Source organism: Corythoichthys intestinalis, chromosome 19, assembly GCF_030265065.1.
Source record: "Corythoichthys intestinalis isolate RoL2023-P3 chromosome 19, ASM3026506v1, whole genome shotgun sequence".
In the NCBI taxonomy this organism is placed as follows: Eukaryota; Metazoa; Chordata; class Actinopteri; order Syngnathiformes; family Syngnathidae; genus Corythoichthys; species Corythoichthys intestinalis.
In genome coordinates, this window is record NC_080413.1 from 39,598,566 (window position 1) to 39,618,406 (window position 19,841).

Sequence of the window (19,841 nt, forward strand, 5' to 3'; positions counted from 1 at the left end):
TGAAACAAGGCATAAATGAGAAACTGATTTCCATTAAAAGTTGTATTTTTTCACAAAATTCCACCTAAAACTACATCTAACCCCCCCCCCCCCCCCCCCATTTCCTGAATACTAAATGCGAAACTTCAATTTTAACTATTCAGGAACATAAGATGTACATTAAAACTGAAGATAAAGTAAACATTATTTAAAAATAAATAAAAATAAACATACATTAACAAAAAATAAGTACAAATGATTTAATTGTGCACAGTGAAATGGAATATATTTTGAAGATAAAAAATATATATTTTATTTTTTTATTAGGGCTGTCAAACGATTAAAAATTTTAATCGAGTTAATTACAGCATAAAAATTAATTAATCGTAATTCATCGCAATTCAAACCATCTAGAAAATATGCCATATTTTTCTGTAAATTATATATATATTCTGTAAAATAATTTGTTGGAATGGAAAGATAAGACACAAGATGGATATATACATTCAACATACGGTACATAAGGACTGTAGTGGGCATTTCACTCTACTGTCATTTAAATCTGTCTATGCTGTCCTCACTCCGAAGCGTCTACTTTTTCCAAAGCTAGACAGCTAGTGAACGATGCCTTAATAATCAGACTTCTTTCTTTTTCATGATTTATTAATAAAATGGCCTCAAACCACTGTCCTCTTTTGACCGTAGTGAAACTACACAAAAAAAGTACACAAGCATTGCATTAGCAACAACGTTAGCTTAGCACGCTATACAGGTTCACTAAACATAAACAAAAAGCGTCTCATACAAAAAATATAACATTTCGCTTACTAACATAACATGTACATTCTTTACAACAACCATACTTACGGACAAATCTTGTCCAAGGATCATATAAGCACAACATTACAACGTAGACGTCAGCTCGAGACGTCGTGCAGCCATATTGAACTGGCAAGAAAGCAATAAACCATGTCGCAAAGCGACCACAAGAGTTCGCTGTTAGACAGCCCAAAAAACCTTGCTGTAAAACTTACCAAAAGGCAGAAAACTGTCTGAGCGGGACATGTGCGTTAATTGCGTCAAATATTTTAACGTGATTAATTTAAAAAATTACCGCGCGTTAACGCGATAATTTTGACAGCCCTATTTTTTATATATATATTTTTTATAAGGAAATAAATAAGTAGCCTTAGATAAATGAACAAAAATAAGTCCAAAGTGCACATTAATTAAGATGTTCTGAACCTCCCAAATGAAATAAACCTCATCAACTGTTTCCTTTCTCTAAATTCTGATCAATTTTCCGTTGTCTTTCTCCGTTGTCAATAAAATGAACTTATAAAAATATTTATGATGATAAGTTGAAATTGAGCGTTTTTTTGTTTCCTATCATTTTTGCGGGAAATTCTAAATCAGGCTGCTTAGGACAGCTATACTTTTCGCCAAGATCGTCATCCATTGAATATGGTACGTCCGCCAATGTTGTGCCAATGTAGTTACCCACGTCAAAATTGTATTCCCGGGGCGGAGCCACTGATTTACTTAATTTTTGTGTTTTGGTGATGTAGTTATCTACAAGGTTTTGAAACATGGCCCATCCATCAAAAAAAAACCAAACATTTTTTTCTGTTGTATAACTTGACATACATACTGAATGTAAAACAAAAAATGGTAATGTTAACTATTTTATTCGTAGAATGACATATAACTGTAATTCAAGTCCTGTGTTGAGTCTCTCCAGTTTAATAAATGTCGATTTCTAAAACATATAACTTCATCTTTTCTGGCTTCAATTAATTGTTTAAATTGACATAACTCATAACTAATGTGTATGTATGTGTGCTCTCGCGATCAGGGGATACATTTTTTGACGACGGTAACTACATTGGCAAGACACCTGTGGTGCCTCTGTTGTACAATTAGCGTCTTTAATGGGGCTAATTGAAACTCCGCTCACATTTTGGCGGTGCTCTCTGGTGTTTACACATTTTAAATCCTTGGTTCTTGCTCAGTAGTTGTTGTCGCTTTAGAAAGCTTAGGTTTGAAAAAAAATATGTACAGTGGGGAGAACAAGTATTTGATACACTGCCAATGGGTTTTCCCATTGACAGTGTATCAAATACTTGTTCTCCCCACTGTATATCCATCTTGCCTCTGCGGTCCGAGGGTGGTTTTGATTTTTGTTGTTTGTTTTTGCTTTACAACCTTTGTAGACAATATTTTACCAGAAAACTCTCATTTTAAAATCATATATAGGAAAGTCAAATACATGCAATGACACTTTTCGGCCACCACAGCCCCCCTCTTAAACTGATCCGCGCATGATAGAGACGCTGGAAAGAACAACGTAGAATAAATAAATGAATAATAAATATCGGTGGAAACGCATTACGCTACACAAGCACTTTATTAGGCTTGTTGTTAACACTTGTGTATGTAAATCTGACGTTAGTAGATTGTTCTTTTTGGAGATGCGTGTGAAGCAGTTTTTTTTTTTTTTTTAATATGGAGTTTTGACAATTGCCCTCATCTTCTAGGGATCAAAGCACCGTATGCCGGAACGGTCTTCCGGTCCTAAAACTCCGGCCCACTTTCGCCCCTGCGTAGTACCAGTGCGACTTTAATCTCATAGCCCTTTTTTATTCTCCTTTATCCATCCATCCAAGTCTTCTGCTTAGTCTGAGGTCGGGTCGCAGGGGCAGCAGCTTTAGCAGGGAAGCCCAGACTTCCCTTTCCCCAGCCACTTCAGCCAGCTCCTCCGGCGGGTTTCCAAGGCCTTCCCAGGCCAGCCGAGCGACAGTCTCTCCAGTGTGTCCTGGGTTGTCCCCGGGGCCTCCTGCTGGTGGGACATGCCTGGAACACCTCTCCAGGGAGGCGTCCAGGAGGCATCCGAACAAGATGCCCGAGCCACCTCAACTGGCGCCTCTTCACGCGGAGGAGTAGCGGTTCGACACCAAGCCCCTCCAGGATGACCGAGCTTCTCACCCTACGTATCTCGAAGGGAGAGCCCGCACACCCTGCGGAGGAAACTCATTTCGGTTGCTTGTATCTGGGATCTTGTTCTTTCGGTCACGATCCACAGCTCGTAACCATAGGTGAGGGTAGGAATGTAGATCGACCGGTAAATCGAGAACTTCGCCTTTTAGCTCAGCTCCTTCTTCACCACAACGGACCGGTGCAGAGTTCGCATCACTGCAGACGCTGCACCGATCCGCCTGTCAATCTCCCGCTCCCTCCTACCCTCACTCGTGAACAAGACCCCAAAATACTTGAACTCCTCCACTCCGGGCAGGATCTCATCCCCGACCCGGAGAGGGCATGCCACCCTTTTCCGGCTGAGGACCATGGTCTCGGATTTGGAGGTGCTGATCTTCATCCCAACCGCTTCACACTCCGCTGCGAACCACCCCAGTGAGAGTTGGAGGTCACGACTTGATGAAGCCTTTATTCTCCTTTTTTGGCCCTAATCCTCCGTTGTAGTTTTTGGATGTGGAAAAACTAAAAAAAAAGATCCTCAAGTATCCCCTGCTGTGACTTCCAGCGCCCTAATGCTAACAATTTTTTTCTTTGACACAAATAAGTTATTGATGTCGAGGTCCACTGGAGTGTCCCTTTAATTTTGAAAAGTTTAGTTTGACTTCTACTTGACAGATAAAACAGCGATTGTGCAAAAACATTTCAGCAATATGAATTTAAGATTTAGAACAAAACACAACCAGCGATACTCCTACAGCGTACAATTTCATCATTTTCAGGTGCACAGCAAGAGGAATGCATACATCACTCTTACTTGCAACACAAAATTAACACGTTTTTTTCCAATGTCCATGACATGAATGCCTTTTTTTTTTAATCTCCCTGTCACATAAAACAAGTGAAGCACTTAAAATGCAGGCAACTTCTAAGGCAACTTGTGAACTAAAAACTAATGTATGGACCTCTTCATGAGGGTTACCAGACCAGATAAAATGTTATAAACCAAACATGACGAACAAATGTAACATACACACAGAAAAAAAAACAAAAAAACATTTAGAATGAAAACAACACTTCGGTCAAATAGAAAAATGTTTTAAAGCGTCTCATAGTAGCTCTAAAAGCGAACTTTGTGTGTATCACACATTCAGGATTTTTAAAATTCTCTTTTAATAAGAAACATTCATCTTTGAAACAAATACAGGGAGTCCTCGGGTTACGATGTCCTCGACCTACCTTTCGACTTTACGACACCCGTGCCTTGTCTGTCATTTATTTAATCACCAGCGCTATAGTTTCTGCTTAGCTAGTGCATAGTGCTCATCTGTGTTTGCGCACTGGCAGTATCTATGCCTTTTTTGCAACCTTTTTTCCACATTATGGCCCCAAAGAAGAAAGTTGAGTCTTCTCGGTCCAGCCAAAATAAAAGTAATTACTAAGGGAACGAAGCTTAACATCGGAAAAGGATCAGAGAAATGCCAACGAACATCAGTAAAGATAATATGCATTCAGACCAGAGTTAAACATTCGCTCAAAAATTTGTTTGCTTGTCGCCAAAAGCAGTTTTGTGTTGACTGAGACCTTACGTCGCCAACACTCAAAGTCAAAAGAAACTAGTGTTGCAACGATGAATCAATTAACTCGATTAGGAAAAAAGCTTTGAATCAAGTTTTGTTGCTTCGATGATTCGTTTGGTGGATACTCTGCCCTCTGGTGGCAACAGTAGATATGCCATGTGACGACCCTGGCCGTTTAACTGTTGTATTATTTTGAGAAGCCTTCAGTCAGCTGATTGTCACCTCCGCCAGCTGGTTGCCTCCCCTCCCACTGTGACGTAAGCCGATCGACGCCAGACGGACAGATGACGTTCCCGCCGCCGAATGGCCACGACGAAAAGGCGCCAAGCTTCATGAACCTGCCGCTGTCAACGCACTGGGAGGTCGCATTTGACAGCATTCGTGCCGCGGTCCTCCTCGCCAGTTGTTTGCTCACCATTCACTCTCGCGTGCGTTTGATCGCTAGTTGATACACTCCCGCTTTTTCGGTGAGGTGTTTTTTGTTTATTCGTTATTGGATCGTTTTTGTTCGCCACTTTAAATAAGAGCACTGAAGCAGTAAGGGTAAGCTGCCATTTCTGTTCAACCCATTTTCTCTTGTTTTGTTTAGAGTAGGAAGCTAGGATAGTGGCTGTCTTTTAGTTCTTTCCTTTTAACGATCAAGTTTTAGCTAGCAGGTGGGGTTTAAGTGTAGTTCCTTTCGTATGTTGTTTTGGCCTGGGCTTACCCTGAAGCTGCGCTTCTTCTGCATTTTGCAAGTTTGATTATCGTGAATTAATTTGTGTCCACTTGTGTGGCTTGTTTTGTTACGCCCTTCGCGAGCTGTCCTTGGGACGTAATATGCTATAACTCGTCTAACATGACTCCATGAGTCCAGCTGCTCCCGGTTAAGACCAACATAAGGTATGTTTGAGCTAATATGCTTATTTATGCATTCGGTATTAGTTTTGGAAATGTTTTTGAATGATTTGAGAGCACTGTTAAAAAAATAATTAAGCTAGCGGACTTTTGCCATGCAAGTCAGCCCATTGTTCTGAAGTTTTACGTAGATCATTTATTTTTTTCCTAATACTGTTTGAGGCTAAGCTCAGATATTAAAATTGTTTTAAATGCCTTTACTGCTCTTGTGAAAATAAAATGTAATCCTGCATAGTTTGAAAAAACTCAGGTATTTTATTTTGTATTTGCATTTAATGCACTTTAAAAAAAAAAAAAAAGTGCAATCTTTATAAGTCAAAATAAATTATCGCAACCGTAAACACTTGTTTTCCACCTCATAAAATTTATTCTGCAACACAATAAATATTTGTAATCTGATTAGTCGATTACCTAAATAATCAATAGCTGCAGCCTTAGAATATTGTAAAAAATATGGACGGTAATATAACGAATCAGGTTGCATGTATGCTTCAGGTGGCAATACTGATGTGTTTTCTCCGCTGTCCCTAAACACACCACGTGTGACTGGAGTGAGAGAGAAGGGTGGATGAGTTGGAGGCGGCGCAGGGGTTGTATTGGTTTTGTTTTGTTGGTGTCACAGTAGTCGTGTTCCATGCATTCAGCTGCAATTTAACCACAAAAAACCACAACCCACCATCCACCTCTACTAAACTAAACTTCCGGTTCCGAAACATAGAAGTAAGTTTAATAATGTAACAAATCGGGTTGCATGTATGTTTTAGACTTCAATGCTAAGTGTTATGTTTTGTGTACGGTGGCTGAGAAATGTCAGGCAAATTGGAAAGTCCAAACGCTTTGCAAAAAGAAAAAAGCACAAATGCAAACTGCCACAACACGATACCCAATTGCCTAAGCACGACAGCAAATTGGCAAAAGCACGAACCCCAATTTCCACAACACTAATGCAAGTGGCTCACAGCGCAAATTCAAGAAGATACTGATTATGGTGTCTTTAATGACTGCTAAACTTATATAAAACTTTGTTTTTACCATATTGGCCCGAATATAAGACTGTGTTTTTTGCATTGAAATAAGACTGAAATAGTGGGCGTCATCTTATATTCGGGGTCTAGACATTACACCCATTCACGACGCTAGATGGCGCCAGATATCATTGAAGCAAATGCTAAACTTGAGGAGTAATGTTTTGTTATGACAGATCTCAGCTACTCTCAAGTTTAACCAGTTTGCATTATTTTATTGCAATGTTTTTCCTTATTCAGATTTGTTTCAAGACTAGTTACAGTTAGACCTCACTTTGATGGCTATTGCAGCTATTGCAATTTTGTTTTGTCACAGTAGATTGGTTTATTTACATTTAAAAAACCAGAAGCCATGCATTTACGAATGTGACCGCACTTTAGTATACATATTTAAATGTTCAGATATTAAGATTTGAATGAGGCAAAATAACATGCTTTTTCTCTCAAATATATTGTTATAATCATTTGTTTCAGATGTACTGTAATTATTTTCTGTATAAAAACTAATTTGGTGTTCAAAAAGTCTTTATTCAAACTTGAGTCTTGAAAAAGGGGGTCGTCTCAGGGCTGTCTTATATTCGGGCCAGTACGGTATTTACTTTATTATTTTTTTGTATATTTACATCCACCCATTATCTACCACTTAATCTGGGATCTGGTCGCGGGGGTAGCAGTTTTAGCAGGGAATCCCAGACTCCCATCTCCCCAGCCACTTCAACCAGCGGGATACCAGGCGTTCCTAGGCCAGATGAGACATAGTCACTCCAGCGTGTCCTGAGTCGTCCACGTGACCTCCTGCCGGTGAGACATGCCCAGAACACCTCTCCAGGAGACAACCGAACCAGATGCCCGAGCCACTTCAACTGGCTCCTCTTTACGCGGAGGAGAAACAGCTCGACATGGAGTCTGACCTGAACCTGAACAAATTGTTCTTGGAGACGCTACAGTAATATAATGACTTTAATCTCGCAATTATACTTTTTTTCTCAAATTATTCAATCTCCTAAAATTACGCCAAAGCAGCGGTGTACGTAGCTCTCACGGCCTGTTTTGTTTTAGCAATCGTGTGCCGTGCTTTTGGTTGAAAATAAACCATAAAAAAAAAAAAAAAAAAAAATCTCGATCCACCTTTCAGTACTAATGGTACGTACAGCATCTAATTTTTTCATTTGAATATTCTTTTTTTCCCGAAGTGTTTTGACGTAAATTTAGACTTTTAACTACGGATGTCCCGATCACATTTTTTTGCACCCGAGTCAGTCACCTGATTTTGAAAATCTGCCGATAAAGAGTCCCGATCCAATACCGGAGAATATATTTTTTTTTCAATAAATAAACTTGAACAAAACTTTCAAACAGGTTACAATACTGTAATGTTTACAGTACTTCTGCATTTTCCAGGAGTGTTGTGGAGTATAAAACGTACTTTAGTTTCTTTTGGCAATGCCATTGTATTTCTTGATTGCTAGTTTTTAGCCCTTTAAAAAAATAGATAAAAAATATATTTTTAAATTAAAAACAATACTTTGCACACGATTCGGATCCTCTGAAAAACGGCGCGATCGGCTCGATTTCCGATCACGTGATCAGATCGGGGACATCCCTACTTTTAACGGTGAAATCTAACTTTTGCGTAAATTCGGGTTACGTCGCCAGCGTAGGAATGGAACTCGTGGACTCCCTGTATTAGATGTCAGACCTCTGGTGGAATTCACCATCATCTCTGCCATCGAAAAGAAAATATTAGGGGTGTACATACATTTCCATACCAGTGTTTCTACAAACACAGGTGTCAATAGTCTTTGACATTGAATTCTGCGCGCATTCGTGTTGCTTGAAAGCAGCTTTCCTCGTTTCCTATTTTTGACATTGGCTGCTAAATGGGTACCAGAGAATGCTTAAGGAATGGAGGGAAAGAAACATCAACTGGTCTGCCAAGAGGCCCTGAGAGCAACATGTAATATACACAAACAACCCTCACCAGCCTGCTGTCACACTCAGCTGCATAGAAGCAAAGCTCCCAACTGAAGCCCAGTAAGCTCTGAGTTCCAGTGATTGTTTGGTCTGCATTCACAGATTACACTGTGAATATGTGCAAAAATAATGACAGAAGACACATTACTGCTGGACAGATGCGGAGACCACAGTGTGACATGCAGGCCACACCAGCGCTGGACTGAACCGGTGTGAGCGCGTGTGCGTGCGTGTTAGCTGGTGTGCACACGCACATGTTGGATGTCAGGAGTTCTTCGAATATCTGTGGTGGCAATCTCATCACAAAGTCCCCTGTCTCTTCTGTTGCTGGACCCGGATCAGCTCCAGCTGTTTTTTGCACTTCTGGTAGTATGTGGATAGACTCTTGTTCTCTTCCAGTAGTTTTTTGTGTTCCTGCACCAGACGGGACGTGTTCTGCTGGTCCTTCTCATCTTGGTCCAGTTCAGCAATGAGTTCCTTTCTTCAAAGACAGGAAGTAAAATGGAATAACCTCTTACTATTTGCTAGTAGCAGATCTACATCGTGGAACCTTGCTCTGCGAATTAGCTTATAAGGGAACATGATCCTAGTATGGTTTGAGATTAGGTTAAAACCCAATGATTTTTTAAATTATAAGTAACAATTCATGCTTTGGTATCCTTGTCTCATTTAAGCCCTTTTCAGATACACACGCTGAACTCTGTTTAAATCCCGGGATTTAAACGCGTAGCCCTGATGCCTGAAAGCAATTTCTTGGGTCGACCGACACGGAGATGACACGGACATTAGCCAGGTCGCGTACTAGTATAATGTCCAGGACAGACCTGGGACGTGGCATGTGTGAAAGCCGCAGTTTAATTTCAGGGCTCACAGCACGAATGCTGATGACATAAATATCATGGCAGGCCGATCATTATTTCCTCTTACTTCGCAGTAAGGCGAAAAGCGGTAAACAAACATCGCAATTATCAAGATGGCAAACTGGAAAGATCAGGGTTGCACCGCCACACCAAAATAAAAGTCACCACACCTTGCAAATGTTTTTTTTTTTTAAGATTTAAAGAGACATTCTAATTTACAATTTGTATAGTTTTACAATATGTCTTGAATATACAGCGAGGAAAATAAATATTTGAACACCCTGCGATTTTGCAAGTTCTCCCGTATGGAAATGATGGGCGGGTTTGAAATTATTATGACTGGTTCTTGTCCACTGTAAGAGACGATCTAAAAAAAATTGACCTCACTTGAGAAAATAAAAGTCAATATTTGGTACAGTAGCCTTTGTTACAATTATAGAGGTCAAACGTTTCCTGTAACTTTTCACCCGGTTTGCATAGCCTGCAGCAAGGATTTTTCACCACTGCTCCACACAGATCTTCTCTAGATCAATCAGGTTTCTGCACTGTCACTGAGAAACACGCAATTTGAGCTTCCTCCCAACGATTTTTGATTGGGTTTAGGTCTGGTGACTGGCTAGGACCCTCCACAACCTTGATATGCTATTTACGTAGCCACTTCTTGGTTATTCAGGCTGTCAGCTTCAGGCCATTGTCATGTTGGAAGACCCAATCACGACCCATTTTCAATGCTCCAACTGAGGGAAGGAGGTTATTTTTCCAAAATCTCACAAGACATGGCCTTGGTCATCCTGTTCTTAATACAGTGCAGTCGTCTAGTCACATATGCAAAAAAAAACACCCCAAAAGTATGATGCCACCAACTACATGCTTCACAGTAGGGATGGTGTTCTTACGATGGTACACATCAAGTGGAATTAAGACTAAAAAGTTCCGTTTTGATCCTGTATGACCATATGACTTTTTCCCATGACTCCTCTGGATCATCCAAATCGTCATTGGCAAACTTAAACAGGCCTGGTTTAAGCAGGGGAACCTTCTGACCATTTGCGATTTTAAACCATGACGTCTTAGTGTTTTACCAACAGTAACCTTGGAAATGGTGGTCCTAGCTCCTTTCAGGTCACTGACCAGCTCCTCCTGTGTAGTTCTTGGCTGATTCCTCACCATTCTATGGATCATTGAGACCCTACGAGGTAGATCATGCATAGAGCCCCAGTCCGAGGAAGATCGACAGTCGTGTTAGATTCTTCCATTTTCTAATAATTGCTTCAACGTGGAATATTATATCACTAAACTGCTTAGCAATTGCCCCGTAACCCTGTCCAGCTTTGTAGAGGTCTACAATTCTATCTCTGGTGTCTTTGGGCAGCTCTTTGGTCTTGACCATGTTAGGAATTGGAGTCTTCCTGATTGTATGGGGTGGAGAGGTGTTTATATGGAGCTAACAGCCTCAAACAGGTCAAAAAGTCAGACTCAAAATGTCCACCTCCGCTCCACTTATTCGTTGCACTTTTTAAAGGCGACTAACAGGTCTTTCAGAATCGCAATTCTAGCAAATAGAAAAGTGTTCAAATACTTATTTGCAGCAGTATAACACAAATAAATTGTTTTTAAAAATCATACACCGTGATTTCTGGATTTTTTTTAGATTGTCTCTCACAGTGGACAAGCATCTACCCAGCAAATTTACAAGCCGCCCATCATTTCTAATTGGGAGTACTTGAAAAATCGCAGGGGTTCGAATACTTATTTTCTTCACTGTATATAGCTCACTATTTACACACTATTTGCCAGAAGTGGCCTGTAATAGCACGTCAAATACGAATTGTTCTTTTACACGCTTTATTTTGAAAATCACATCTGTTCTCTTGTTGCACTCTTGTGCCTGACTATGTTGGCGCAGAGTTGGAAATTGGGAGAAAAATCAATAGAAAGGTATTCCAACTTAATGAATGTAATTCTGGTTTAAGCCTATGAAAACGACCTTAATATTGACAAAACGTTTAAGTTTTTTATGGCCTGTGTTTGGCCCGAATCATCACGCTCTATCATGATGATAGCAAAATTAAGCTGGAAAAAAAATTAAATTGTAACAGGATCTTAGAGCCGATGGAAGAGACAATCCATCGTTCGTCTTTGGAAATGTGTGGTTTATTTTGTTGTCCATGCCGACCAAAAATGACGTAATGTCTGGGTTATAAAATCCCGACCCCGCACAGAGAGTGCAGAGTCGCCAACACGGAACAAGTCTGAAAGTGTCCAACCCGGGTAATGCCCGGTACATCTTCCCATTCTGAATGCCATTACACGTGTAAATCCCACGTCACATTACACCGGAATTTAGCAGGATATAAGTCTAAAAGGAGCTTAAGAGACAAGAATTTCGAGACCATCATAAAATGTTAACGTATAGGTTTACTTACTTCCTCTGGATTAACAGAGCGATCTCTGTTTGCACTTTTAGATATTCTTGTGCCATTTTGCAGTGCTGCTCAAACACAGCCATGGACTCTTTAGAATTGGGGAAAGGAGCAAGTGGCTGGAATAAAATGTATACCGTGGTTAGCATCTATGTTGCCAACATGGCTACGTTCACACTGCCTGCCAAATCGGATCCCCCCCCACCCCCCAATATGAGTTATGTAAAATTTTCACGCAATGGGAACCATTGGAAAGCCTTCACGAAGTTGGTGTTGTCTAGTAGACACCTGTCAATGTCCATTCGAAATGGTTGGAACCCTTTATTCATTCATTTTTGGACTAAAACCTTTTTTTTGCATTTTTTACAGACAAAAACATACTGAGTCATAGACTTCAAATTGTATTGACAGGTTATTTCCGTCAGCCACTGCGCAACGCCTTCAAGAAGGCGGCTATCCTACAGTCTGCTTCAGTTATTCGCAGTCGGCCGCAACAAATGCAGGGATCCAACGCCGGATTTAGGCTGAAAAAGTACGAAAGCTGTATCGCATACAGGAAGGATCGTCTCAGGAATGATTTGTTTGAGGATTCAAGGTAATTATTATATTCTTCATACTACGCATGCATTTTGAAACGTTGTGAAAAAAATCAATGGGAAAAATTAACCGCTACAGCATTGGCGTCATTCTTCGACATAATTATTAGTGATGCACGATAATACATTTTTCAACTGATACCGATAACCAATAATTTCCTCATCATTCCAACCGATAACCAATAATGTCAAGCCGATAATTTTATTAAAAGATTTATGTAAAATTTTAAAGTATACACAAAAGAAAATATTACTGTGCAAAAATATAATTTATTGCTCTTTTTTTCAACATAAAATATGAACAAGTATTCCATTCCAACATCTAAATAATGACAGATTGTCTGACATTGTGTAATGGTAAACTTTTGGCAACAATTACTTACAGAGTAAATACCTAAGTTGCACAAAAATGCCTTTAAAAGTAAGCCATTCCTAACATATATAACATTAATACACTGCAAAACACACCTCCTTAAAACTAGTCAGTTTTAAGGGTAAATCTATTGGAAATAAGTGAAATTATCTGCCAGCGCTTCAAGTGTATTTCTCTCAGATTTCTTGGAAGAAGAATAGCTAGCTGAAAATAATCTTAACAGCCTTATTTTAAGCAATACATTGCTATACTTAATCCTAATTAAAAAAAAAAAAAACTTGGAAGAAGAAAAGATTTTGAATAATATTTGTGGCTACAGAATATTATTATTTCATTACAACAGGAATGTGCATTTTTAAATTGATAAGTGTTAATAAGTGCCAAAAAATTTTGATTATCTACTGTGACTGTAATTGAGCAGACAAATAAGTTAAATTAATTTGAAAAGTAATTGCTAATGTTATATGCTTTGTTGCACACTGTGAAAATGATTACCTCAAAAGAGCGAGATGTCATGTACCCATTCTGCAGCGCTTTGTTTACATTTGCGGCAGTCACGACATTTGTTTTACAGCAGCTAAACTGATACACGGCAGTACTATTTGGAGCTCGCATCTCCGAGCGTGTTGTTTTGTGCCTGAGTTTTGTTAAGCCGAAAATAAAGGCAGCGTTACAAAGTCATCTGACCGCTCGTCATTTTACATACTGAATGCATTATTGACTGGCTGACTTCGTTTTCTCCATGTTTAAATGATCATCTAACCACTGTGCCGTCATGATAAGCTTGCTTACTGGACATCACTTTTCCAAATGTCCGTGGTGAAAATGTGATTGGCATGTTTTTCATGAAAAATGGTGGTCGTATAAATTGCATTATTTTTTTATCCACGGCTTTGGCTCTCGGGTCATTTCGGTTAAAAAAAAAATCGTGTCTCATCTCGGCGGCGGCGGCTACGTTCGTACCGGATAATCCGCCCGCACTGGCCGGTTCGCCGCGGCGTATTCGGGGCCTGGCTCTGCTTGCACGCCATGGGGGAACGCTCGAGAAACCGGAGTGTTCGCCGGAGGTCCTGAAGCCAGGGAACCGGGCTCTGCCGGACCAGCCAGAGCGGCGGACTCCGTCGGAAGACGGCTACTTGTCGACTATCGGTCTCCAGTCGTGCCGGTGTTTAGCCTTAGATGCGAGTTTACCACCCGCCTTGGGCTGCTTTCCCAAACAACCCGACTCTGTATCGTCACAAGCCCTGTAGTTTAACTTAGTTTGTGTTTACAATAGCTTTAGCATTCCCGCTAGCAGCAGCCTCGTATTTGTTCCAAAAATCTTTGTGATGCAGTTTTAAATGGATGCTGGGTTAGTGGTTTTGAATGAGGACGCTTTCTTTCCGCCTCGTGGAACTTCTGCGGTACATGTTTCGCAGATGGCGAGAGCGTCGTTTTTTTAGTAACAGCCGCCATAATATTAAACTATTTCTTGTCATGTAACTCCGCCTCCTCAACCCCTCCTCCCTCAGGGGCTTCAGAGAGGGGAGGGGTTGAGGAGGCGGCGTGCTGAATTCTTCGGTTGTACACATTTGGAGGCTAAATCAAGTATATAATTATCGGATTGCATTATCGGTTGAATTTTTTTATTATCTGGATTATCTGTGTGACGTCATAACTGCCATTATTGGCCGATAATTATCGGCGACCGATATTATCGTGTATCTTTAATAATTATGTTAAATAAATGCTAACTGGCCATTTTTTTGCTCTTTTAACAAAGAATCGAGACTGTTTTATGTTCCTACCTATAAAGAATTTGGGAATTTAAGCATGTATTCACAAGAATTTTCACCTGAAAAGCTCTTTGTTGTGATAAGGGGGGCTGCCACAATGGCTAACAGACAAGCATCATTCTTCAACATATTTACGTAAAATAAATGCTAACTGCACGATTTTTTGCTCTTTTAACAAAGAATCTAGACTGTTATATGTCCATAATTATAAAGAATTAAGGGATTTAAGCATTTATTCAATAGAATTTTCACTGGAAAATCTCTGTTTACATATGGCGGCCCCCACATTGACTAATAGACTGGCATCGTACTTCGACATATTTACGTAAAATAAATGCTAACTGCACGTTTTTTTTTTTTGCTTTTAACGAAGAATCGAGACTGTTTTACATCCATTTCTATCAAGAATTCAGGCATCTAAGCATTTATTCACAAGAATTTTCACGGGAAAATCTCTTGTTTACATATGGCGCCCGCCACAATGATTAACAGACTAGCATCGTACTTCGACATAATTATGTAAAATAAGTGCTAACTGCACAGTTTTTTTTTCTTTGCTCCTAACGAAGAATCGAGACTGTTTTACGTCCATATCTATAAAGAATTCAGGGATTTAAGCATTTATTTACATAATTTTCACTGGAAAACTCTGTCTACCTATGGCGGCAGCTACATTGACTAACAGATTAGCATCGTACTTTGATATATTTACTTAAAATAAAATTTAACCGCACTTTTTTGTGCTTTTAACCACGAATCATGTCCATGTCTATAAAGAATTCAGGGATTTAAGCATTTATTCACAAGCATTTTCAATAAAAAAAAGCTCTTTGTCTGTGATTCCACTCATCAGCTTTGAGGGCCACGCCTACAATGCAGGCCCCCTCTTAATCGGTCCTGCGCCCCGTGTCCCATCAATATCATTATGAAGTCTATGAGTATTTGTCAACTAAAATTAGACCAAAACTTTTTGAGTATTCGTCAACAAAAACTAGACGAAGACCAACACATTTTGAATCGAACAAACTATAAGTACTTTTGTCAAAAAGACAAAATTAAAAGGGCTGCCAAAAACAACACTGGTCATAAAACATAACTGATGTAATTGCTACCACCTCCACTTATGGTGGACATGGTGACTGAAAAGTAACTCCCTATTTTATACTTTTATTTATTGATATGCTATTCTATATAGGTAGTCCCCGGGTTACGACAGACCCGACTTGTGTGATTTCTACTTTACGACGCCGGAGTCCCGTCCACCATTCTGTCTCCAGTCCCAGTCAACTTTTTTTTTTTTCTATTAAAGTTGCATAAACAGCACCTAGTTCTAGAGTACCAAGGGGGTTACTAACGGCTTTATTTTTTTTCAGTAGTGAGTAACCTAATTAATTAGTTTTCTCATCTTGGCAACGCCTGAGGATGTAAAGGCGTGTGTTACTACGTTGGTTGAATGACACGAGAAAAGTCTGAGAGACACGGACTCACAGAGAGAGAGAGCAGAGCGGGAGTGGGGAGGAGGGAAGGGAGTTGTGACGCCGTTGCAAACGCGAAGCTAGGTGGCTCCATTAATACCTGACTGTAGCAGATAGCCTACAAGCTACGCCAACATGATGCTATGGTAGATATCACATGTACAGAGAACTAGATGCGAAATGATAAGAAACGCCGATGTTAGTAAATAGCTGCCATCTTAAAGCAGTAGACTTCTCAGGAAGGCTCTGTTGTAGAGAACCTTCCTAGCAAACCTAAGTAACTTTTTATCTAAAATAGTCCTAAATCGGCAAAATCTTGACTTGAATCTATCTTTAAATGATGAAATAGTTTTCAAACTTTCACATGTTGAAAGTAGACAGTAGGGAACTAATGCATTAACGAGAGCAATCTTAACTTTAACGGTTTTTGGAATAAAAAAAATAACATGAAAGGTAACACCAGTTACTTTGCCAAGTAACTAATTACTCTTACATTGAGGTAACTGAGTTACTAAGTTACTTTTTGGGAGAAGAAGATTTTAACTGCGTCGCAGGCGTATTGTATTTATTACAAGTGACAAATCAAACCTATCAAAAAATTCAAATTGAGCCTCATGACCAGCCGTGTGAACGTAGCCAGCGTAATCTGTCCCCAAATGATGAAAACATATGAAGTTTACCTGCAGCTGGTGATCAAGGGTGAGGTAAGCCATGGGAATTGAATTGTCTGAGCCGTTGGTGTCTATGAAGGAAATACAAGACTGTATGACTACAGCGTGAAAAATGCTATATAAGTTGCTTTTTAGTATTGTAACAATCTCTCAATTACCTAATTTTCCGGACTATAGGTCGCTCTGGTGTACAAATTGAAGTAGTTAAAAAAAAACGTCAAATAAAGAAAAAAAACCAAAACATATACCTACTAAAACCACCAGATTGCAAAGAAATCTGCTTTTGCACAATTACACCTATAACACGCAATAAAAAAACGACAGCTTTACACATGCATTTCCATTCCAAATTTGCCATGGAATTTGTCCTTTTTTATCGTATTAACTCAATAAGTTGCTCATTACCTATCTGGTTTGTTCTTTTTTGTTGTTCCAGAAAACGTGCATTTGAACCAATCAGAGCTAACTATCGATGCTGATCGTATGTCAGGCTCTCAGCCAATTGAACGGGAAACTGAGTCCAGGATGGTTTGCTGCACGCATGCGCACATCGACACGACTCAGATACCCTGAGACGGAGCTGGTGAACACCGTGGAACGCCGTGGAAAACGTGAGTAATAAATATTGGTCAAAAAGGATGACGCTACACAATTTTATTCAGCTTGTTGTTAATATATGTAAATCTGACGTTAGGACAGTGGTATGAAAAAGTATCTGAACCTTTTGGAACTTCTCACATTTCTGCATAAAATCTAGGGTTGGGAATCTCTGGCATGAAGCCGATTTGATATGTATCGAGATACACAGGTTACGATTCGATTAAAGAACGATACATTTTTAAGGCCGAGCGATTCGAAACGCTTCGATAGAGTGAAAACGATACGATAGTAAACATTTGTTGTGTGTGTTCGTACAGTATTTAAAACGTATTTAAAAAAGACTACATTTCTAATAGCAAAATTAAACAACAAAGTTTCATTCCAATGTTGTTTTATTTTCTTATAAAAAAATATAAGGCTTGTTGGATGGGACTGATAATAAAACTCCAGTGACAGACAACAATAAAGTGCAGTAATTCAATTACTGTATTTCCTGGTGTTTCGAACACAAGAGGTAAGTAATTTAAGTGCAAACTTTCAACGTAAACATCTTACAAACAAAAAATATTAATTATATGCAGCAGCTCTAGAAAAAAAGAATTAAACTTGCAATGTTATCATATGTGTCATGTTTGTCCTCTTACAGAAAACATATTAAAACAAAAAATATATTCCCCTCCACCATCTTTTTCTATTTTCAAACAGTTTTGAAAAAGCTCGAGGGAGCCACTAGGGCAGCGCTAAAGAGCCGCGGGTTGCCGACCCTCGATCTAGTATTACTTCATTTACAAAAGAGCAGTTCAAACGACAACCACAACATTGTCACTCACGAATAACAGTGCAGCTGTGAGTGCTGACAGATGCCCACATTTAGCCTATTGAGCTACTACGTTGCAGAACTTAGACCCAATGATGGCCACTTTGTTTGCTTTCTTCAACATTCGTAGCATGCACAAAGCCCTTTTACTAATGGCTTTGGTTATTAATCAGCGATCGGACAGTCTCATTAGCTTAGCTTTGGTTACGATTTTCCAGTGACCACGTTGTCATCCAGCTAGCCTCTGTGTATCGTGTTTTCCGCTTAGGTCACATACAATATCTACCTTCACTTAGCTCCAGAGACAATTTATTTACAATTTGTCCAGATTTATGTAGCTAATTTGTATAGCTTAACCTCCCTCAGAATGCTCATCAAAAACAGGACGACTACAACTCCAGCCTACATTTATTCCCATTCAAAATATACAACATGCGCAGACATGTTTGCAGCAGCTATTATTATATATAAATGTAGAAATGCAAGAGACATATGCTGTAGTACGGTACAATACAGTGGGAAGCACTGCTGAGGCCTAGCAGACGTGAGGCATGCAAAATCAAAGAATTAAAATGAAAACGTACATAGCACGTCATTCGTTAAATCAAACCGCTCCAATTGGAAAATCCTTTGTAATGATTCTTACACTGGTTTGGTTAGATATAAATTTAGTCAATGCCGTAAGAGCGTTAATATTTCTTGTCTCCTTAAACACAAGCTAGGACCACCTTCCGGTGGCTGGTTGTGATAAATGTTTACTAGCTAGTTTCACATTTCAGATGTCGTCAAATTTGATATTTTAACATTATATAAATCACACCTGAGCATAAATTGCAGGCTCAGCCAAAGTATTGAAAAAAAAAATTCGATTTATAGTCCGGAAAATACGATAATCTGCTTCCATTAAGTCATTAATTGTTACATCACTTAGGTTGCTTCTTCATTTATTTATTTATTTTTTTGTAAACTTTGTTTATTGAACCAATATAGTACAAGCAAATTAAGTAACAACATTTGAGCATTCTTTTTTTTTTTTCAAATTGAAACTAAATTTAAAACAAACAAACAAACAAACAAAGCTTCTTCATTTTTTTAATTAACCAACACAGCTGTAAGAAATACCTGCGGAGTCATCAGGGGAGAAGTAACCCCTGCTGTTACCCTTGTCAGGAGGCATCCTCACACTGGGACTAGAAGAACGGCTACTATTCATACTTCCCTGCAAAAAGACAAAACTATCAGTGGTGTTGCCCATAGCCGTGTAAAACAAAATATAATAGAAAAAAGTTGCAACCAATGTTAAAATGTTTGTGACTGGCTCTAGCACCACCATAAATATTGATGATCCACACGCAGAATCCCAAAAACTATTTACGCATATGCATATATCAAGAAAAGTGAGTTCTTAATACATTCATTTTACTTCCTAATAGACTTAAAGAAACGGACACGGCTGCCTGTAATTATCTGTTTCGCTAGTAGGTGCCTTTGGGGCTGTTTAAATGTTGATGTGTTTGCATTTACATGGTTCCCTCTCCATTCAAACTATGTCGCAATTCTGCGCGAGAATGATGTAGTATTCATGCCAGCCCCAAGGGAGCAGTGCAGTTTTACAAGACGACAGCTGATGATGCACTTCCTTGACAACAACCTCCTCAGCCTGGAAGACAACGTACCCACCCACTCAAAGCAATGGCGTCCAGGCAATTTTTCTTTTGCTTCAAAAGGCACAAAGATGCAAACATAAAATATATTTGAATTGAAAATATTATAAAAACAATCATGTAAAGCCGTGTGCAAGCCCAAAGTGATGTGTGCGAGTG

At 39.3% G+C, this 19,841-nt stretch overlaps 1 protein-coding gene across 5 annotated transcripts in view; it reads right to left on the reverse strand.

Annotated features, from left to right (window-relative positions):
- Positions 1-2,170: 2,170 nt before the first annotated feature.
- Positions 2,171-19,841, reverse strand: part of map3k7 (mitogen-activated protein kinase kinase kinase 7) — a 65,809-nt gene continuing 48,138 nt past the window's right edge. For 3 of the 5 annotated variants that reach the window (XM_057822578.1, XM_057822577.1, XM_057822576.1), the window contains exons 15-18: positions 19,141-19,237; positions 16,611-16,672; positions 11,715-11,830; positions 2,172-8,909 (exon numbers count right to left, since the gene is read on the reverse strand). In XM_057822578.1, the coding sequence (XP_057678561.1) occupies positions 8,729-8,909; positions 11,715-11,830; positions 16,611-16,672; positions 19,141-19,237 (456 nt within the window). In that variant the 3' untranslated portion in view covers positions 2,172-8,728. Of the gene's footprint in view, positions 8,910-11,714; positions 11,831-16,610; positions 16,673-19,140; positions 19,238-19,841 lie in introns of all 5 variants that reach the window. The other 2 variants (XM_057822579.1, XM_057822575.1) reach the window with 2 other exon arrangements.